The sequence below is a fragment of the Phoenix dactylifera genome, chromosome 16 (genome assembly GCF_051530095.1).
Source record: "Phoenix dactylifera cultivar Ajwa chromosome 16, Ajwa_hap1_PhDact_Kaust_v1.1, whole genome shotgun sequence".
NCBI lineage: Eukaryota > Viridiplantae > Streptophyta > Magnoliopsida > Arecales > Arecaceae > Phoenix > Phoenix dactylifera.
This window is the reverse complement of record NC_143205.1, coordinates 9,254,533-9,277,391: the sequence shown is the minus strand read 5'-3', so window position 1 is coordinate 9,277,391 and position 22,859 is coordinate 9,254,533. Positions and strand designations below refer to the sequence as shown.

Below are 22,859 nucleotides of genomic sequence, written 5' to 3'. Positions count from 1 at the left end.
AAGAGACATCCGAGCCATAGTTTCCAACGGGCTGGTGCTTTAAGCGAAGCATGTGTTTAGAGAGGCTAATGAGGCAGCTGATTGGGTAGCTTATTTTGTTGTTAACCATTCTGGAGACCACCTATGGGAGGGAGAGACGGAGTTGCCTACAGCTCTCCATGATGTACTGCTTTTTGATTTTCTTGGTTGTATTCGTACACATTATGTATGAGACTTCCATTTTCAACAAAAAGAAAATCTGTAAAAAAGAAAAAAAATTCCATTTTGTAGCCATATAAAATATATATATATATATATATATATATATATATAATCACTAATATTTTCCTCCTGGAACTTTTGATAATAATTTTATCTAAATATTATTTAAAATCCAATATAAGTTTTAGTGGCAAGGAAAATTCTCCATATTAGGTTCCTCATATTTCTTTTCACATGCATGAATTTCAGTGGAATTTTTCATAATAAATTTGGGAAGTCCGCATGCAAAAATAATAATAATAATAATAATCCAAAATAATTTTGCTTTTTAATTATTTAAGAGAAATAATTTGAAATAAATTTGAATTTGAGTAAAACTTTTCATGGGTTGAAACAGTCATAAGATGAGCCTGCTTCAAGCTCCAACTAATGCGACAATAATAGCTCAAAATCAAAAAAGAAGGAACAAAATCCTATGCATCGAATCAAAAGAGATCAGATGCCGAGCAAAATCGTGTGCATGGAATCAAAGGAGAAGACGAGAAGAATGTTCGATGCGGACAGAAATGACCGTGTATTGGACATTCCGGCCGATCTTACTTATACCCTCTCCATCTATGGGTCCGGCTCAGCTATCCCTCTAGGCTCTAGCACGAACTCTCCGTCTGAGTACGTCACACCTGGCACCACCGAGACTACCGGAGGACCAATAAGCCCTCCCACCCCACGTATCCGAACGAAGAGCATCCGATCTCCACATTTTATCTACGCCCGTGTGTTTCGGACTCAAACCGTGCGGGTGCAAGTAAAGGCCCAATTTTATTGTGCGACGACCTCAGTGGCAACCTCCACAAATTTTTTATTAATGAGATCTTGAAAGTAAAATGGTCAATGATTATTAATATATTTCAATTAGTATACTTTTCATTCCATTGTTTAAGTATTAAAGAGAAACTTGCGTCCGAAGAAAACTCCACGCTTTACATAACCCCGTCGTCCTCCTCTACCACACAAGCCCTTCGTCCATCTCTCTCCCTGTATCACCGCCTCACACCGAACATCCCATCTCACTGTTTGACCGCCTCACGCCCGAGCCCCCTTGCGATCCGGCGATGGCCCCTCCGTCCCTCGGCCTCGTTGGCCCGCCGGAGATCCACCTCGCCGCCGCCGCGGTGAAGCCGGACGCCTGCACCAGCGAACCCTTCCTCGACATCATGGATGCCGGCTTCAACGCCGCCGCCCCTGCCCTGGCGCCGATGGGCCGGACGGAGAACTTTTCACCGACCTTCCTTTCCTCCGGCAACCCCTGCCTCGATTTCTTCTTCCAGGTCGTACCCGACACCCCCGCTGGAACCTTAACATCCCTCCTCGCCGCCGCCTGGGCCCGCGACCCCCTCACCGCCCTTAAGCTCGCCTGCCACCTCCGCGGCGTCCGCGGCACCGGCAAGTCCGACCGCGAGGGCTTCTACTCCGCCGCCCTCTGGCTCCACCGCCACCACCCCAAAACCCTCGCCCTCAACCTCCTTCCCATCGCTGTATTCGGCTACCTCAAGGACCTTCCGGAGATCCTCCACCGCCTCGTCGATGGCGACGACACCCGCCAGCGCGCCAAGGCCAACCACCGGCTGTCCAGACCCAACCTCCGGTGGGCCCGCTGCCGCCCGACGGCCAACCGGGACCGCCTGCGGGAGGGCACGAGGGAGGAGAGGCTCGCCGCCGAAGCGGCCCGGGTCAAGATCGAGAAGGAGAAGGCGGAGGAGCTCAGGCGGAAGAAGCGATCGGAGATGGCGGTCCGGGCGGTCCAGCGGTACGAACGCGACCCGGAATACCGGTTCCTCCACGACAGCGTCGCCGACGTGTTCGCCGAACTCCTCCGCACCGACCTCGGCCACCTGAACTCAGGCGAGTTCGACGAGTTGTCGCTCGCCGCCAAGTGGTGCCCCTCCCTGGACTCCTCCTACGACCGCTCCACTCTCCTCTGCGAGGCAATCGCCCGCCGCCTCTTCCCCCGCGACTCCGAACCGGAGTACGCCGCCCTGGAGAACCGCCACTACGCCTACCGCGTCCGCGACCGCCTCCGGCGGGCGGCGCTGGTCCCCCTCCGCGGTGCCCTCGAGCTCCCGGAGGTCTACATGAGCGCCGGCCGGTGGGACTCCCTGCCCTACAACCGCGTCGCCTCCGTCGCCATGAAGAACTACAAAAAGCTCTTCACGAAGCACGACGCCGCCCGCTTCTCCGAGTACCTGGAGAATGTCCGGCGGGGGACGGCCAAGGTCGCCGCCGGCGCGCTCCTCCCCCACGAGATCATCTCCGACGCCGGAGACGAGGTGGCGGAGCTCCAGTGGAAGAGGATGGTGGAGGACCTCTCCAAGAAGGGAAGCCTCCGCAACTGCATTGCCGTCTGCGACGTCTCCGGCAGCATGCACGGAGCTCCGATGGAGGTCAGCGTGGCTCTGGGCCTGCTGATCTCCGAGCTCAGCGAGGAGCCGTGGAAGGGGAGGGTGATAACATTCAGCGCGGACCCCGAAATGCATCGGATCGGAGGGGATTCTCTCGAAGAGAAGACCTTGTTCATCCGGACGATGCAGTGGGGGATGAACACCGACTTTCAGAAGGTGTTCGATAAAATGCTCGCGGTGGCGGTGGAGGGCAGATTGCCTGCGGAAAAGATGGTGAGGAGGGTGTTTGTGTTCAGCGACATGGAGTTTGACACGGCGTCGGCGAATGATTGGGAGACGGACTACGAGGCGATCCGGAGGAAGTTCGGGGAGAGCGGGTATGGGGAGGCGGTGCCGGAGGTGGTGTTTTGGAATCTGAGGGACTCGAGGTCGACGCCGGTGCCATCAGTGCAGAAGGGGGTGGCACTCGTAAGTGGCTTCTCCAAGAATTTATTGAAGCTGTTCTTGGAGGGGGATGGGGTGTTGATCCCGGAGGCGGTCATGGAGGAGGCGATATCGGGGGAGGAGTATAAGAAGCTGGTGGTGTTCGATTGAATGCTGTGAATGGAGAAGAGATGCGGAAGGCAAAGGATTTTTCCTGTTCAAGGTCTTTGTGGGGTCTTATTCTCTATAAAAAAGTAGTCTCTGTCTGTCTGGAATGAAGTTGGACTTTTTGAATGAAGGAAACTCATAGTTTTGGATGGGCTGCCACCGTCCCTGTTATGCGCTCCTTGGTTAACTTGAATGGTGCAATTTGGATCATTTCCAAGCCTCTTAGTTGTGGTTTCTAATTTGTTTCCTCATAATCGATGAAAATTGATACATTTCCGCGTCTAGTTTATGCGATATCCCCACCCCTCCATCCAACCTTTTTGTTTCCGAAAATAGAGAGTTAAATGAGTTGGATTATACTTTCGAAAGAAAGCATGCCTTGATTCAGTTCTCATTTGATAAAACTTGGACTCGATCCGTATTTGGAGATCTGTGAATTGAATTAGATTCAAAAATTAGACCTGATCTATATTTTGAGCTGGATGTTGGTCTTGTTTTTTTAACACAATCTAACCTAGCTTAGCCTATATATGATCCAGGTCTAATTTAAGTGAACAAAATGGGCCCCCTCGATCTGATCCAATCCTAATTTAAGTTCGATCTAAAAATTTAAATCATATAAATCTCTTTTTCACTCTAAACTTCTTTTTCAGTTCATTGGATGATCTCAACAACTACATTTTCTCTCATCTATTTTTATTTAATTATATTAAAATATTCATGTATTATTTTTCGCAGATCAAAACTTGTGGAAAGGCCCTGCTCCGCTGAAACTGAAGTAAGTTATAAGTTAAAAAGTGAAACAGCTGATTGGTTGTTGACTTTTGCCCCACCCCCTCCCAAACAAATATTAATAATAAATTCCATTCAAATATTTAAGTTTTATTTTGGCAATCCCAATGTTAAAGCTTCACTTAATTCTTTTTTTTTTTTTTGAGAACCAGCGTCCCACTTATACTAGATGTGAGTATGCCCCGAGAAATCAAAAGACAAAACACGATCGAGGCTCTGGGGGATAAGGCCACTTCCCTCCCACATAAGGGCCTCGGAATGATGAGCTACAGAGGAGGCGATCCAGTCCGCTGCATTGTTCACCTCCCGAAAAATATGTGTGACCCAAAAAGAATCAAAACTGTCTAGAAGATGGCAAACATCCCTGACTAGTGGGTGTAGATTTGGTCTGGCATGCCCGCACATGATCCACTCAATCAATGTGGCAGAGTCATCCTCCAAGAATATCCGCTGGGCCTCCAAGTATACACTAGCATATACGAGACCCTCATATGCCGCACGTAGCTCTGCCACTAGGATGAACTCATCGAAAATGCGTCGTCCCCCTGCCGCAATCAACCTGAGCTCCTGGTCTCTGATCACGAAGTTCACACCACATCTACTACCGCCCTCTGAAATACTGCCGTCAAAGTTCATCTTGAGAAAACCAGAAGGTGAGAGCTCCCAGGATACCATGGCTACCATAGCATGTCTGGGCGCTAAAGAGCTAAGGAGGGGCCCAGATGTCCCTATCCTCTCTAGCGCTCACCAGCTCAGCTGCATGTGCAAAAACTCTGTCCACCACTGATATCGGATAAAATCTTCAACCCTCAAAAATCCACGTATTTCTGTCTAGCCAGATGTGATATGCCATATAAGCCCATAGTGTCCCTCTCTCTGCTTCGCCAGGTCTCTGACCTAAGTCCTGTTAGCATCCCTCATATACTATGAAAATTTCGAAATAATTTTCAGATTGCAGCGGAAAAAACATATGCGGGATCCGTTTATCGCATGAACGTGTTTTAAAACCTTTCGTTTGTAGATAGATTAGAAATAAATTATTTTAAATGATTTTAAAATTATTAAGAAGATCAGATTTTCACCTTGTGCGGGTAGATGGTCTCCGCAAATCTGATTTACGTGGTATTTGATCAAGGCTCAGTAGAAGCCGCACACGCGTCCGGCCTCTATAGGTATCCACACGAAGTAGTGAGTCGATCGAAGCCTTTGGATCTCCCCGGGGTGCTAGTTCCCTTGCAGAGAAGGCTGTGGATGGCTGAAGTCCTCTCCTTTGAATCAACCTTTGATTGGCTTGAGAGGAAGAAGAAGAAGGAAGTGCCAAGGAAGAAGAAACGAAGGCTCTTCGCAGCCTTTTACTTTTCCTTGCGCTAGAACCAAAAGAAGAGGAGGAAGGAGATCACGTCGCCCTTGGTTTCTTCCCTTGTTCTTGTGGCTGAAGAGAGGAATGAGAGGAGGTTTCTTGCTGCCAAAAATCCCAAGGAAAAACCATGAAAAATTCGTAGCCCTTTTGAACCCCTCTTTTATGGTGTGTGGATAGAGATGAGCTCCTAAATTTTAGGAGCTCATCTTTATCCCTTTGTGAATTCAAAATAGGAGGGGCATGGCCCCTCCTTTTTTCTTCACGCCACCGGCCAAGGGAGAGGCATGGGCCCCTCCCTCTTCTCCCATATGGTCAGCCCCTAGTTGATCAAATCAAGTAGGGAGGGTTGGGTCCAATCCTATTCAAAATAGGATTATGTGCACCCATTTTAATTTCTCCAAATTCTAATCCAATTAGAATTTAATTGAACCATGACTCAATTGAACTCTTCAATCCTAATCCAATTAGGAGTCATTTAATTAATTAGATTAAAATTAAAATTAATTAGGACATGAGAAAATCCTAATCTAATCAGGACTTATTCAAATTTCAGCCCTAAGACAATTAGGACTTTAGAAATCCTATTCCAAGTAGGATTCTAATTTAATTTGAAATCCTAATCCAATTAGGACTTCATGAATCCCACTCCAAGTAGGACTCATGATCAAGTCCAATAAATTAAATCCAATTAATTAAATTAAATTGCAATCCGATTGCAATTATTTCTTCTTCTAACCACTAACTCTTAGCGGGTTTTCAATTTATCAATCTAATTGATCATATGTGATTCTTAATCACAATTCAGCCATCGGATCGGTCAATATTTCTAATGTGTGTGACCCCATAAGTTCTACTCTGACTGGTAGTGAGATATATTGCGATCTCTATCACAATATCATTGAAAACTCCTTTCAATGGGTTGAAACAATTCCAACTCAACTTGCCAGGGATCATCGACCATCAAGATGATCCCTGTGAGTCTCACCATCCACCAGTGACACCTAGCAGTATGTAGTGGCCACCCAGCAGAATAGAATGATGAACCTCTAGGTGTAGTTATCGTATGATACAGTCCTTTTATCGTGGATCCCTACAGACCGGAGGTCATAGATAACTCGTCAAACCCCGTTGTCTGTCATATGTCTAGATTTATTCGACTTGAGTTCGAGAGTAGAAAACTCTTTTTCACTATATATTCTGCCCTGGCCAAGGTCTTAGAACTCAGTCTTATAAATCACATAGGATCTCTCCTCATCTATCAAGGTCGATAGATTCCATGTAAGTGCATACCCTACTCCTACAGTGAACCTACTGCAGCCAATCTACACAACAAGGACCCATATGACTAGAGACCATGTATATGTGCAGTCAAACTACAATAACCTCACTGTGAATAGCCGAAGCACCGCAGGTCAAAGGACCAGTCATACTACTGCAACATCAAGCAAGTCACTGACGAGTGGATAGACATCCAAGTGACTTCTTGTCTTGGTCACGCTCAGTACCCTTGTTCTCTAACAAGCACCTGCACTATCACTTCAGTGTCCCTACACTGTGGACTCGAGTCTCGTCCATCCATAAGGAAAGCGATCTGTGCACTGATCGGATCGATCACCGTTCTCGTAATGATTTATTGATCAGAAGTATTTAGAAATTAACACCAATGATACATGGCTCAAATTCTCAACTCTTGAGAATATGTACCATCATCTTATTAATTTTTTGGATGATTCATAGACACATAAACAATATGAATGAAAAGATGCCCTTTTATTATTCACTAATAATAAAGTCAAGTACAAATTTATGTTCCAGAATTAATAATGTGTCCGCCAGATTGGCTTCTAGGGCATACATCTAACAAGTCCCTCAACTGGCTCAGGAATGCGTCTGTGGAGGTGAAAGTCCATCGGTGGGAAGAAGCCAGGCCCCATACCTGAAGCGCCTGCGGACATGAGAACAAGGCATGACTGATAGTCTTCTCTTCCCCCGAGAATCCCTCACAATCAACTGGAACCCGAACCCCTCTCCTAGCTAGAGTCCCTCTAGTCGGTAGAATGCCCCATGCCACCTTCCACAGAAAGAGGGCCATTCGCAAATGTACCCGTAGCCTCCAAATCCACTACCCCTCCAGCCGGCTGGCTGACCCCGAGTCCACTATAGCCTGGAGATCACTAGCTGTGGCTCTCGCTCGTCCTGTCAAGCTCCATATCCTCCTATCAACCATCCCCACATGTGGTAGGGAGGTAGCCAATACCCTCTCAGCCAAAGCATCACCAAAAAGCCTGTGAATCCGGTCCTCATCCCATCTAATCTCCCCCGAGGTGAAAAGATCACTCACTCTAATCCCATCCAGCATAACTGGGTTGAAAAAGGTCAGCCATCTGGACAAAGGCAGTCCTGTCAGCCATCTGTCCTCTACAACATCAATGCAGCGGCCATCCCCCACTGCCCAGCAAATCCAGGGGTGCACTAATGGGTCCCGTGCACACATCTCTCGCCAGATGTAGGAGCACTGCCGCCCAGGTATAAAGACATCTCCCTCAATCCACCCCCCATACTTGGCTCTCATCAATCTACTCCATAGTCCATCTTCCTCCAAAAGATATCTGGCCACATGCCTGGTCGCCAGTGCCTCTCTCCTAGTGGTGAGGGAATGTATACCCAATCCCCCACTACTTGTCGGCTGACAAAGAACCTCCCAGGCGAGCAAATGATTGCCTCCTCCACGTGCTTGACCACCCCATACAAAGCTCTGAATCAATTGTTCCAGTGACCTTAACAAGGCAATAGGAACCATGGTATTTGAAAGTAAGTATATGGGTATGGAGCTTAGCACTGACCTGACCAAGATAATCATGCCCATCATGGATAGGGTGCTCGCCTGCCACCCCTCCAGCCTCTATCGGAAACTCGGCTCCAACTCCGAGCAATCCCTCCTGCGTAGCCGCCGATCGGTGATGGGAATCCCGAGATACCGCAGAGTGCCCTCCTGCTCACCAATCCCTAGTATCTCCGAAATGGCACCTCTCAGCTATGGATCAGTCCTCGAGCTGAAGTAGATTGCCTACTTGGCCAAATTGATCTGCCGTCGAGAAGCCCTGCGATACTCCTCAATGATCCTATGAAGAACCTGTGCCGACTCCCTACTCGCCCTTGCCATCAGGAGGCAATCATCAGTAAACAATAAATGAGAGATCTGGAAAGTACCTGTCGTCGGCCTGTAGGGCTCCACCACCTGTGCCTCAGAGGCGCTACAAAGAGCTTTGGATAGGGCGTCCGAGGTAAGGATGAAAAGTAGAGGTGACAACGGGCATCCCTATCGCAGGCCCACTGAGGACTTAAAGAATCGCGTAGGCATGCCGTTCACCAGAATAGCAAAGGAGGGTGCCTGAATGCAGCACACCATCCATCTGATCCACTGATGATGGAACCAAAAAAGCTCCATAGATTGTATCAAGAAATTCCAATTCATTCTATCATATGCTCTCTCCATGTCCAATTTGATGCCCATCAGCCCCCTCCTGCCCGAAGCATGTCTAAGATCACACATGAACTCCTATGTTATCAGTACATTATCAGAAATACTCCGTTCCCCAATAAAGGCTCCCTGCTCAGGGCTAATCAGCTCAGCTAGTATACCTCTGACTCTCCTCACTAGGATCTTAGCAATGATCTTGTAGAGAGTGGTGCGCAAGCTGATCGGTCGGTAGTGACATGGCTCCGTAGCGTCCTACCTCTTAAGAATAAGAGTAATAAAAGTTCTTTTCCACTCACAAGGCATCCTGGTTGAACTGAAGCACTGTAAGATAGCCTCGGTCACATCTACCCTGACTATGTGCCAATACCGTCTGAAGAAAATCGAGGGAAAACCATCTGGGCTAGGAGCCTTGTCCTCAGCCAGGGTCCAAAGACTCTCCTGAATTTCTGCTGCCGTCACTGGCCTGATCAGCTCATAGTTCTCCTAATATGAGACTCTCCTCCCTGGGGTAAGCTAGGTGGTAGCCCACTGTTACTAGTCTGCTCTGTCCATCTGGACCTGAAGAACTCCTCCAAAATCCCCCTAACCAAGCCTGGATCATCTGTCATCTGGCTACTGCTCTTCCTGATGCTATGGATTCTGTTCCGCTGCCTCCGAATAATAGTGTCCTAGTGAAAAAAAACTTGTGTTGCGATCACCCTCTAAGATCCATTGAACCCGCAATTTTTGTCTCCAAAAAATCTCCTGCTGTCGCAAAAGGGAGTGATGCATAGACAACTCTGCTTGAAGCTCCATCTGCTCACCATCAGTCAACCCACCCCTCTGCTCCTCTTTGGCCTGAAGATCGCCGATAGCTATTTTGGCTACTTCAATCTTTCTAAAGATATTCCCCACCTCAAATCTGTTCCATCTCCTCAGGGCCTTTTTGTCATCTCCAACCTGCGGGTGACCCTATGCACTGCATCTCCGCGCACCAGTATCTACCACGCCTCCCTCACCACCTCCCAGGATCGTGGATAAGAGAGCCAGAGCTTCTCAAACCAAAAAGGGTCACTAATCCGAGTATGAGGAGAGGTGCTGATCAATACATGGCAATGACCTGATGCAATGCATGGCAAATGGCTTACCCTGAATTCCGGCCAATTCTGAATCCATCCCGCCGTAGCGAAGACCCTGTCAATCTGCTCCCATACCCTAGCACAACCCAGCCTGTTGTTACACCATGTAAACCTCGGCCCGGAGAAACCTAGGTCCACCAGTCCATTCTCCATAATAAATTCCTGAAACTCCCTCACCTCCAACTTGTGAGTGAAAGGCTTGCTCCCCCTCTTCTCCATAAGACTATCTATGCAGTTAAAATCACCAGCCACTATTATTGGGTATCCTTGATTGATTAGACAACTCACCTCCTCCCATAGTCTCCTCCTTTCTCTGAAGTCAGTGCTAGCATAGATGGCTAACAAAACCCATGGCGGCCCACTTCTATCAAATATGACCATAACTACATTCTGCCTGCATTGATTGAAGACATCAATTTTACAACCTTTCAACTTCCATGTAATAATGATCCCACCTGACATCCCCCGAGATTTAATTGCATAGAATCCCCATGATAGGGGCACCCTTCTTCTAGCTTTCTGCGAGCTTCTTCCTAACAATCCAGTCTCTAGGAGCACACAAATAGTTGAGTCATACAGGTTAACTAACCTTCGGAAGGCTAGGCTGAAGGACAGCTTCTCTGCCCCCCGGTAATTCCACAAGAGAATCTTAATGACTGGGGAGCTAATGGGGACCAGTTGCCCTCCCCTGGCCTAGAACCCCCCGAGCTAGAAGCCCCTTCCCAACCTTGGATAGCCTTCCTAATCTTCACCACCAATAGTTCATGTGCCTCACCCGTGTTACTCCCAGGGACTGCCACGGCTTTCCCCTGTGAACCAGCTCTCCCTTTCACCTTGCTTTCACCCTCCAAAACCTCCCCATGGGGCCCCGCCATTTAGCCTCCCCTCGGTCAGCCTTGGGTTCTGCCGCACCTTTTCTTTCCTCACCGGATCACCCTGTTGTCCCCACAGTGGATGTTCCCGTGAGCCTACCCCCTGTTCAAATAGGGATCTGTCCGCAGAAGCTCCTCCCAGCTCCTCCCCCACTATCACATCCTCCTCCCTCCGTCGACTATGTCCAATTTTCCGTTCATCCCTCGCTGCCCTCTGGTTAGATTTCACCACCAGCTCCATCCAACCAACAGCTGCCGGCTCCTCTACTCCGCCCTTCGGGGCATTGGTGCGCTGGGCGTGAGCTCTTGGCTTGGATTGCCGGCTCCCTGTCGCCGGCAGTGGAGGGGAGGAGTTCGGGAGTGACAGGCTGGCCTCCTCGGATGCAGGTGGTGTGGCCGAAAGGCAGGGGTCCGACCTGATTCGATGCTTTGGAACCGTGGACCCATTGTTGGCACAGCCTCTCAGCGGGCTCCGGGCCCGTTGTTTGGATGGCCTAGGCTCACTGACGGCCTTGGACCAACCCAGCTCATCCTAGGCCTCCAGGGCTGGGCCCATTAAGACATGCGGAGGCCCATCCTCCTTCTTGCCGAGTTGACTCGGCTCCAACTCAGGAATATAAACTGGGTCAAAGACACTAACCTTGCCCAAGTTGACCGAGTCGCCACCATAGCCCTCTGTCGCCAGCGCTTTCCCCCGAGCTGTCTTGGTTGGCTTCCTCCATTCGCCCGTCTCCACCTCATGCACCTCCGCAAACCGTCTGGGCTCCCGTGAATTGTGGCCCTGGCTGTCGGCTGGTGAGCACTGAGTTGGCTTTGGCCCCAACTCGATTGTCTTCTGCTTCTGCTCCACCACCGGGGCCGCCGGCTTCGGCTTCCATAGATGGTTTGTTGTCATCCACGAACCAAAGGCCGGCCTCATGTTATGGCCGGATCCCTCCTCTACCGGTTCCAAATGGGCCACCTCCACCATTGTTGCCTCTTCAGCCCCCCGGCATCGTCCGGCAGTGGGGATGCGCATCTTCCCCCACCATGGCCGATGCACCCGCAAGAGTAGCATAGCTCGGGCAGGTTTTCGTAGGTGAAATCCTACCAGATTTTCGCCGCTACCCCTTGAAGGTAGATCCCAGGCTATAGCGGTTTTAGAGCGTCGACCTCAATCTTTGCCCTAGCAAACCCTAGCCGCTGCATTTGGTCTGTTATCGCATCAATCGCCAGAGGGCATCCCACGGCTCCGGTGATGTCCAAGATCGACTCCTTCTCCCAAAACTCTGGCGAGAGCGCCGGCATACGCACCCAGACGGCAACCTTGCTGACATGGTAGACGCCGGCTACAAAATCGAGGCGCCACCTTTCCATGGCCACCAGTTGTCCGAGGATGTACCACGGACCGCTACGAAGCATCGCGTCTCTCTCGTCCTCCTTGAAATAGAGAGCCAGGTGCCCTACCGCTAGCGGGAAGCCCTCTACATCGCCACTGAGCTTCGCCTGGGTTTTGATTTTTCTCAGAATCCGATTGGTAGGAATGGGACGGCCGAGGCTCCAGGCCAGCACAGCCGTCGCCGACCAGGCTTCCCGAGCTCTATTGACCCTTTCCAGTGGTAGCTCCAAGACCTCCGAGAACACCTTCTGATTTTGCCGAAGCTTTGCCTGGGGGATTACATGTGAGAACCACTGTGGTCAACGGGAGGCCTGGGCCACTTCCGACCACAGAGGCTTCACCGTCGTCACGGATCGCCCGCCCGCTCCCGCGCTGCCCCCTCCACTCCCTTCTCCCGCCAGGTCCCATCTACCACGCCGTCGCCCGCCGTGGCCTGCCGGTCCTCCTCCATCATTTATTCTTTAAGAATTCAACTCTAGCCACTTTCTCCCTTCAAAAGTTAAAAGAAACAAAAACCAAAAAACAGACACTTTATTCTTTGACATCAGAAAAGTACACCGACCATCGATGCATTGGTTGCTGCTCAACGAGATTGAAACTTGGTCAAGCGTTTAATATCACCGAATGCGGAATGACTTATTTGCTTCTATTTTGGGTGGTTCTGTAGGTTGTCATAGATGTACAATCAATTGTCCATAGTTGGACTGTAGATAGTTATCAAGTCATAGGAGATTGTTGCACTAGTTTTTTCACTTTCTCAAGAGATTCATGTCGGCTTTTTACCAAAACATTCTCAATTCTGATATTGGAAGACGATCTCCCTCAAAACAAATCGCTACTTTCTTTCGGGCAACATTGCTTACAAGAATGAGAGTTCTAGTATCAATTATCAAAATATTCAATCTGCCAAAGAAGGACCTATCAGATTATGCAAACCATGTTCTGAACTAGGCTTCATGATTTTGATCACCCAGACCTTGCTTGCTGACATTTCTATGGCTGAAAGGCCAATGTAATGATCAATGGATGACACCATTCAGAGTGATATTCCTGTAAGCTGCAAACAATGGAGCAAAGTCCTAACGGGACACCCCATGGCTCAGGTTGACTCCAGTGCCCAGAATCATCTAGGGGAGCAAATCGGCAAGGCAGATGTCATTCACGAAGAACCATTGAGTCCGATGAATGGCTCCGTCGTGTCGTGGTAGGCCATTCACATGCACTAAGATGGGAATCAAAACCACATCTGCTTAACAATACACCTGTCTTTCCCATCTCAGCAATCAATTATACTTAATTTTTCTTCATGTATAAACAAAGTACTATTCCTGATAGTACATGCAATCACATACACTTTCCGATATTCCAACCATTCTTGTCGACATTTTATCAAGTGCAAATCCCTTTTATAGCAATCTTGTAAGCATTAACCATTTTCAATTCATTCAAATAAAAGCTGTAAGCACTTGTTACAGTTACATAAGCAAAAAAATTGAATGGTTGCAGCCAATTTTAAACCAATTCTATGAAATAAATCATTTGATGTAATGACTGTAGAATTCATAAGCGAAAAAGGTCTGAAAAAATTTTCAGTCACACAAACTAGAGTAAGCGTTTTTCAGATTGCCCCGACAACACAAATCGCTTTACCTCCTGTTAAATCTGTTTCTGCCGCCACCATTTCCCTTCCCACGACCCCCTCCATCTCTTCTGCCGAAGCCGCCACGACCACCTCTACCGCCAGAGGATCTGCCACCACCAAACCTGCCTCGTCCTGTATTACCGCCTCTTGACTGATCTTTATCTTGCAAACAAGGCAAGCTTTTCAAGACCTCAATGGTCACCATGTTAGCATTTTCTTGACCTGAGCACCAAAACAATACATCAGAAATCTTGGGAGTTCATATTCAGGCTAGAATATAATGTTATTTTGGTATAAAACCAAGTACATGTAAGGAATGATGCATTGCAAATAGCTTGCACTACCAATCACCAATCTCTGGATGTTGTTAGCATATCAACAATGGCAAAGTCTGAATTGTAAATTGTTTCAGAATCCCCATAATTCGTTTGTTGAGGTCAATTATGTATTGCATAACTGATATATTTTATTGTAGTAGTTTACTTGAATGATTAATGCGTGTGTACCAGGATTAACTTTTCTGACAACCACCTAGACCAAACTTTGCCAAGAGCCTGCCTACGACCAAGTAGTTCATATGTTGGCACCCAAGTACCAAAAGCAATAAACAAACAGGAAAATTTCATTTTTCAGTTCATTCCAATGATTCAGTAGCACTAGTAACATTGAAATCAGAGACCTTTTCTAAATAGCAAATTTGATATACCTTCAATGAAGGCATCCACATCATCAGCAGGCACATCAAACACCGCCCCCATTCCATCAGCTGTAAGAGAAAGGCCCTTCACCCCTTCAATCTTTTCATCAGGCATGAATCTTTTCAAGATACTAAAAGCAACCCTGAGATAGCGATCAGATCAAGTAGAATTAGATAAGGATCATCAATAAGGCAGTTTTTCTACGAATTGATTATGGATCTGTCATTTTGTCAACCAGTTATTAATGCTTTTAGCAAGGAACTTAATTCCATTTAGTGCTCTCAACTGGTGATTTTAGGAAAGTACAATATTGGGCCTTATACATGGTAGCAACAACCAACACCAGCTTAAAACCTGTAATTGATGGGATTCAAGCTCTATACTTACGATGGAGAATAGATAGTCTTTCCTGCCTCAAGAAGTAGAGTTACATAGTTCTCCATAGAAGAAAGCAGCGATCTCTTCTTTATGTCGGTGTATCCCTAGACAGGGAACAAACAAAAGAAACTTATTATAATGGTTGGAGGACTTTAGAATGCAATGCCAAAAGCTGTAAAGAGAATATAACAAAATTTCTTACTGCAGCCTTTGCCAGTGCTTTTGCAAGTAAATCCACAGCTGATAAGCCAGAGGAGCTCAAAAGTTCCTCTGCTTGTGACCGGAAAACTGGAACGACACTGCAAAAACCACATGTACACATCGAGGGAACGCTCAATATAAATTTATTACGTGCAATTTTCCCTAAAAATGTAACACAAGCATACCTGTCAGAGACATTTGAGATAGAATCAGCAGCTTCAGAACCAGCTGATTCAGCAACATCAGCAGGTTGAGGTGCAGAGATGTGCTCAAATTTGACACCTGATTCTCTTTCTAATCTAGAAATGCTATATGAATATCTGGGCTCATACAGTAATATAGAAACTCCAGTATTGCCTGAAAGTAACTTCCATATGTTAGCAACTCATCAAACTCCAAAAATCATTATTGAAATGGAAAGGATATTATTAAATATACCAGCCCTTCCAGTACGTCCTGATCGATGGATGTAGGCTTCAACATCACGTGGGGGCTCACACTGAGAAATGAAAACAAAGTAATTAGCACCTGGCTAATTTACACTAGCACCTTTTATTATGAAGGTTAAAACTTATAGATCAATAACCAACATGACATGTTTCCAAGATTTAAGTGCATACCTGAATAATCAACTGCACATCATGGATATCCAAGCCGCGCGCTGCCACATTTGTAGCCACCAAACCCAAAAACCTGCCTGACCTAAATCCAGCAAGTATGACCTGCATACAATCAACTCCTACTAATTATAAAGAAACACATTGCTCATAAACAATGCCAATAACTAAGGTAGGTGGTGAAATTTAGGTGCCTTATATGCATTCAACCTAAACCCAGGTGAAGCATACTTTCTATATCATCATTGACACGTACTTCCCGTTGAGATTGCACTATGTCTCCATGCAAAGCCCTTGATCCAGGTAACAGTCCAGCAAGTTGGGATGCAGATTCCTTTGTCTCAGTGAAGATAATGGTACGGCCTCCACTGAGTAAAGACAATTTGACATCGAAACCATTTAGAAAATGTAAAGCAGAGGAGGCAACAGTAAAGTTATGGCTACAAAAGATACAGACCGGCTATAACAGCGAATAATATCAGGAATAAGTTGTGCTCTTGCTTGACGTGTACAGGGAAGAACAAGATGTCTAACACTAGCACTAGCCTTCAGCTTCTCGTTGCCAACAAGATCAGCAGTTTTCTTATTAGGTTTTAGAAACCTTGCAGAGATCTGGCAATGTGTACAAAACATCAAAATGTCAGAAAAGAGATGTATGAATGCATTTTATCCTTGGATTTCTCAGAAGCAACAGACAAACATACCTTCTTCACCCAATCCGGCAGGGTAGCACTAAAAAGAAGTGTTTGAACTTTGCTTACATCCTCAACCTTACCTATACGAGGTAGAAGAAAAAACATCCAATTAATATTAGCTGCATACAATTAATTTTTACTCATGCAGTTACTTATTGCCCATACTCAGCTTCTAAGAAGGGTACAAGATGTACCTATATAGAATGAAATAAAGGGCCTTACTTTAAAACCAAAGATCATCTAGATGTGAAAAATAGCCAATTCTAACGTTCATATATTCTACAACATAAATATGGCTAGTGGCTAGAAATATATAATTAAAGTGACATTCTTCACCAAATTGAATATATCATTTGCATTAAAATGTCCGGATGTATATAAAACTACAATGGTATTTTATCTTAGCATACAACAAGATTAAGTTTAAGCAGTGCTTCAACTGTGCTTCTCAAACAGGGGAAGAAAAGAAATATAAAATCTTCCATCAATATTTCATGTTTGATGGAGTACAAAGCTTTTATGTTATAGTAAGATAGATGCTGATGATGCACTATACTGAGACTGGTAAATAAGTACATGCAAATGCATGTGATCTATAAACAAAAACAAAAAATGTGAATGACATAAAACATAACAAACTGCATATTTATATATTGCATTATCTTATCAGGAAATACAAAGGATCTTGTGGGTTGATACCATTAAATACATCGAACTTCCTTCTGCTTGCAAGTAATCTGATGTCTCCATCTACCTTATCAATTTTTGCTAATCCTCTCTCCTCATCCCCCTCCCAATCTTTGTTGAAGAAGACATCTAATTTCTACTAGAGATCGTCTAGGACTTTGAGATTCACAAGTAGAGAAAAATTAACTTTGAGTGCACCATTAAGGACTCATATTATCTAGCATTTTGAGCACTATTCTTAAAGATAACTGCATAGCTTCATGCATTGTCATGAGGGATGAAAATCTCTGAGACAATACCAAGGAGCAAATCCAATCATGCAGACATTGTTTGATATGGAGTTAAACATTGAGTCAGTTAACAAAGCAAATTAGGAAGGCAAAGCATTCTAAAGTTTCCACTTAGACTCAGCTCACTGCCTGGCATAACCCTTGCATCGCAATAGCAAAGTACGAAATAAACACTAAGACAGTTCTTATAAAAACAAAAATCAAATTCTCAACAACTGTATGGAAAGAGGATTCAGCAGTTTGTGATTGGAATGAATTTGGATCACAATGCATTTCCGATGAGATCAATACCCCTCATGTATTGCATTGATTTCCTGAATCTATAGGAGGTGCCATTCACGAGGGTTTTGGATCTTTATCAGTGCCCCCAATCCCCTGTTGAGACAGCTATTGTGATAGTAATACCTTGCAATCTAAATGGTTTCCTTTGTGATTTGGGTTGAACATAAGCAACTGAAACATATGTAATAAATGCATTACGATACTATACATAAAAATCACACACAACCGAAAATGCTAGAAGACCTCTCTCCTTTCAACTTGTCTTATTCTGCTACCAGATTTGTTCCGTCCTAATTCAATTTTTGTATGAAAATATCAATTTCCTTTTGATTGTTACAATTTTATTTCCGTGATGTTTTTCGACTCAGCTATTCTATGGAACCACCCAATCCACATCTATGGGCTATTCCTTATCTAATTTTAAGTTGGACATAGATCATTAATAAGCGTCCATTAAAGGAGATTTGTTGCCCACCTCTAAGTTTTATCATAAGGTTGGATCAAAGACAGAGGCAGCTATTGATCAATTCCTAATAAATGGACCATTAAGGATTTTTTGGTTAGGATAAGTCAAAGGAACAGTTTCTTCAAACCGGAAACCCTAGGGAAAAAATAAATAAAAGATAAGGGAAGGAAGAAAACCTTGGGCTTCATGACAAAACCGCTTGTATGGTTGGTCACTGTAAGGTTCCAAGTCAGTTTGAAACTTTTGACTTATTTTGGTTTATACCTGTCTTTGTTATGTAGAAATCTAAAGACTTTTTGTCTATGAAGCATATAAGGAACCTTTTTTGTTTTGGAATCATAGAACTAAATTAAATGGTTAGGAACTTAGGATAAACCAGTACAAATCAAAAGGCCATGAATGCTTATGGACATAAATGTCATTCGTGCTTCTATATACAGTACAGATCAAAATTCATCAAAATATCGGTCCTATTGATTGCCTACCATCAAATCGTATAATCTTTTGGCAGAAATAGATTTGTCTATCAGTAACAATTTACTCACCTTGCCTACAATCAAGCCCAATTAACCTATCATAACAGTGTCAACCTACAAGCTGAAAAAAAAGAAGAAAACTTAAATAACAAGTATACAAGCTGTGAAAAGAGAATTCTTACCTAGAATTAGTTCAACATCATCAACAAAGCCCATATTCAACATTTCATCAGCTTCATCAAGAACACGAAATTTCAAAAATTTTAGATCAAGAGTTCCCCTCTCTAAATGATCCTGTAGAAGGTAAACATCACATGTGATTAATAGTCAAAGTAGTTAGTCTGATGAAATAAGCTCAAAAACCTAAATGAGCCACGCAAATTTTGGAAGAACAAAATATGATTACCTTTATCCGCCCAGGTGTTCCAACAACTATATCAACTCCTCGTTTTAGAGCAAGCTCTTGACCACGATAAGGAGATCCTCCATATAAACAGCATGAAGATAACCCCACTGCCCCACCATAAACCTCAAAGTCTGCAGATACCTGAAAGTGTAAAGATGTCAAACGGTTGCCTGGCACTAAGAAAGACAATGTAGTTGAAGTTTCTATGTAAATCTTCAACCTAGGTCCCACTTCACCTGATTTGCAAGCTCTCTAGTTGGTAGAAGTACCAAAACACTCGGAGGCCTTCCATAACCAGTTTTCCTAGATGCCTTGTGTTGCCCATTTGTCAACGACTCCAAAATAGGCAGCACAAATGCTAAGGTTTTACCCTATGAAAATGAAAAGGCATATTTACAGTATTAGCATCAACAATAAGGAAAAACAGAGATAAGTAAGAAGAATGTGACCAATAAAAAAGAAAAATATGTCAAAAACTGACAATAATTCCATGACAGAACAATCATTAACAAGAAACTGAAAGTCAAGACAATAATTCAATGAAAAGAAGACTCATTAAGTTACGATCTAGATATTTAAAAAGACAACTTAAAAGCATCAAACTAGTTTAGGTTCAGAAATATTTAACATGTGAGATGTTCAAAGATGAGGAACCAATAAAAATTAGGATAATACTAGATTAGATCAAATTTTGCAAAGCTGACTCGTGCATTGCCAAAAACAGAAATTAAAAGATAAAAATATAAATGTAATTCAATTATTAGCGCAAATGAGCAACAGTGAAGTTCAATAGTGTTATATGATAAAAAGAACATGGGATGGGTTAGGAGGCAAGGGCAAGTACAGGTGTGATAGCTTTCAGGTAAAGAATGCAGAAAAGTTAAAGATCAGTTTGGCTGAAATATCACATGGGTGTGACCAACAAGTCAAGGTTAACAGTATAAGCAAGCAGCAGGTATGAGTGTGATGAAGCATAAGTATGAAGAAAAGTTAAAGGGTAGTGCTAATATGAGGGTGACAAATTTCAAACAGATAATGAATAATATTTTTAAGATAAGATCCCATAAAGGGAGCAATTATATAAGGTAGCAAAATTTAGATGAGGAGATTGTAGGAAAGGGGTCACCAGTTTGGACTGGAACATCGTAGATAAAGGGGGAATCTCTAGGTTGGCACATAAAACAGTAAACAGAGGATTAATGATTGAAATAAATGTAAAAAAGGATGGGATATTTGTTTTGCAATACATTAAGGCACGGCAAGAAACATAGATAATATTATGAGTTTTTAACATTAGACACCCCAAATACTATTCTCTCGAGGGTGTCCAGATAATCTCAAACAATGTTTGAAGGTTATGTTTTAGTTCTGCCCTGCCTAAATGTAAGTCGGTTTCAATTTTTGATGGTTTCAGTGGTTTTGGCTTTAGTTTGACAATTTAACTAGATGGTCATAAAAAAAATAAACTTTCTCCCTGGAATTAGAAATAAAATCAAAAAATAGAGAAAATTAAATTAATTAATACCCCAAACTTCATTTTGAAGAATATTTTATATATTTGAACCTCCAGATGTATCATTTGATGGTTCAGACTGAGAGGTCAAAAAAAAACTAATATAAACATTGCAATATTTGGTGATGATCTGAGTTCCTATGAGATTTGAGTTCTAAAATACACAAAACTGTATCAAAAACTTCATTTTCTTCCAAATCCCTTTGAAATGTAATATGATGATGGTTTTAAATCCACCTGAAACACATAAAGTATAAATTTATATAAATAAAAAGATTCCAAAATTCCAAAATTCATACACACAGAATTTGGCCTCCTTGGTTTATCATGGCCAAAACTACAGGATGAGTCCCAGTTTCAGATTGTTTTCAGCAAAACCAGCATTTTTAAGTTTTCAAGTTTCCAGCAAAGCTCCAAACTCTGTCTCACAAACAGTATTGTTAAAAGCAGTCCCCTACATGCCGAGGTAGTCACCTAGATGCTTAATTTGGCTGGGTTTCCTACACCAAGCTTGCTTGAACTCTTACCTTTTTAAAGGTTTCTTTTCCCATTTCTTCCCTATTTAAGCCCCATATAAGACATGTGGGAGGGTAATGAAGGCTACCACCAACATGGTAATAACTAGAGAGCTGGTCAACAGCTACTGACGGGTTAGTCGATAATCATGAGTGGCAATGATAGCTGCAGTGGCCAGCACATCTCTTCTGAATCTCACCATTCTTTCAATTTCTCCCTAAATTTCTTTTCATTCTAAGTTGCTAGCCATAGTCTACTGTCTTGTCCTCCTGCTTTCTACTAGGTGCTGGCTACCTGGCTGTGTTCTGCAGCTTGTTGGAAGCTACAGTTGCAGCGATGCTATTTACTACTATTCTTGTGGATTTTGAGACTTCCAAAAATAGGTTCATTATCCTATATATGACGAAAAAAAGATTATGTATAATACATGCACATGCTTATTTATATATATGGTTAAAAATACATATACAGTAAAAGCTTGGAAAGCTTTCCTCCATAGCCAGTTGGCTAAACAACTAGGTGTCTCACTTGGTCATACAAGGTGTCCACCCACTGGCCTCTCCTAAGTAATTTGACAACTGCATTTGCAGAGTACCTACAGATGTGAAACATTTGACTAGCAACACCTACAGATGTGAAAATAGAAACAGGTATATGATGCCATGGTTATTTGAGAAAATTAGTATTGTATGGGTAATCTGATAAGTTGACAGTGAAAATTAGTATTCAGGTTTTCTTTTACACGTATATGAACTAGATGATGTTAAAAATTAATATTAATCAAATAATTTAGACTTGATTACCTGTCTTACTTTCTTTATGCATTCTTTCCAACTATCTTTTTAAAACTCACATATTTTCACCATTAATTCTCTACAAAATTCGTTGCAAATACAAATTGGGCAAATTAATTGAATTCACACTTAAAAATCGGATCAGGATGAATGTTATACAGCCACTGTCAAAATGTTTCTTTTAACCCATAGAAATAACAATTGCATGCTTAGCATGTGGAAGGTGATTTGCCTCAGAGCGGAACAATATAAAAAAGGAACACATTTCTACCTGACCAGTCCGTGCCCGGCCGACCAAATCAGACCCATCAAGTATAAGATTGAAGGTCATCGCCTGAATAGGGAACAGCGACTCGATCCCCTTCGACTTCAACTTCTCTCTCAGCACCTTCGATATCCTGAATTTGGACACGGCGTTGGGGTTCGGGTTCGCGGCGCCAGACTCCTCTCGGCTCGCAATCACCTCTCCATCCTCATCCTCCTGCATCAGCTTTGGCTTCTTCAAAGCGGAACCATTCACCGCTGCCACCTTGCGATCCAGAATAGGATCGCTTCCGTCAGAGCTGGTTTCGCTCGTCTCCTCATCAGAAGCCTTTCTCTTCTTCTTGCTCTTCTTCTTCTCCGAGCCTTCTCCGTCGCTGTTGTCGATCTCCTCGTCATCGGATTCAAGCTTCTTGTGCTTCTTCTTCTTGCTCTTCTTCTCCGCCTCTATGAAGCCGTTCTGCTCAAGCTCGGCGGCCATGGATTCGGCCTTCTTGGACTTCTTCTTCGACTTTTTGAGATCTTCGAGCTCCGAAGGGGAGGAGAAGAGAAGAGAAGGCATAGCGGATGGGAGAGGGAAAGACAGACAGAGAGAGGGTTGGAGGGGGAGGTAAGGGAAGGGCGCCGTTTCTCCTAAGAAAGGGGGTGGCGCAAGAGGCGGAAAGAGGGTTGAGGAAGTGCTAGGGTTTTGGCTTTTATAGGATTGGTGAGGGGAAACAAGAAACCTAGGGGAGTCGGCACAACT

General features: G+C 44.3%; 3 protein-coding genes across 3 annotated transcripts; 1 reads left to right on the top strand and 2 right to left on the bottom strand.

Moving 5' to 3' along the window:
* The first annotated feature begins 1,113 nt into the window (after positions 1-1,113).
* LOC103723376 (uncharacterized) lies at positions 1,114-3,362 on the top strand. Its single transcript, XM_008814268.6, has one exon. It carries the CDS (start codon positions 1,314-1,316, stop codon positions 3,192-3,194), a length of 1,881 nt encoding a protein of 626 aa, XP_008812490.3. The 5' UTR covers positions 1,114-1,313; the 3' UTR covers positions 3,195-3,362.
* Positions 3,363-4,148: 786 nt separating this feature from the next.
* LOC103723382 (uncharacterized) lies at positions 4,149-4,658 on the bottom strand. Its single transcript, XM_008814277.2, has one exon. It carries the CDS (start codon positions 4,656-4,658, stop codon positions 4,149-4,151), a length of 510 nt encoding a protein of 169 aa, XP_008812499.2.
* An 8,938-nt stretch (positions 4,659-13,596) lies between these two features.
* On the bottom strand, positions 13,597-22,859 carry LOC103723375 (DEAD-box ATP-dependent RNA helicase 7-like). The gene is made up of 14 exons (XM_008814267.6): positions 22,125-22,859; positions 19,267-19,401; positions 19,031-19,171; positions 18,807-18,918; positions 16,433-16,503; positions 16,186-16,340; positions 15,985-16,096; positions 15,732-15,833; positions 15,550-15,610; positions 15,297-15,468; positions 15,113-15,209; positions 14,920-15,014; positions 14,541-14,674; positions 13,597-14,056 (listed from the first exon to the last, which is right to left on the bottom strand). The coding sequence occupies exons 1-14, from the start codon at positions 22,674-22,676 to the stop codon at positions 13,839-13,841; spliced, it is 2,157 nt and encodes a 718-aa protein (XP_008812489.3). The 5' UTR covers positions 22,677-22,859; the 3' UTR covers positions 13,597-13,838.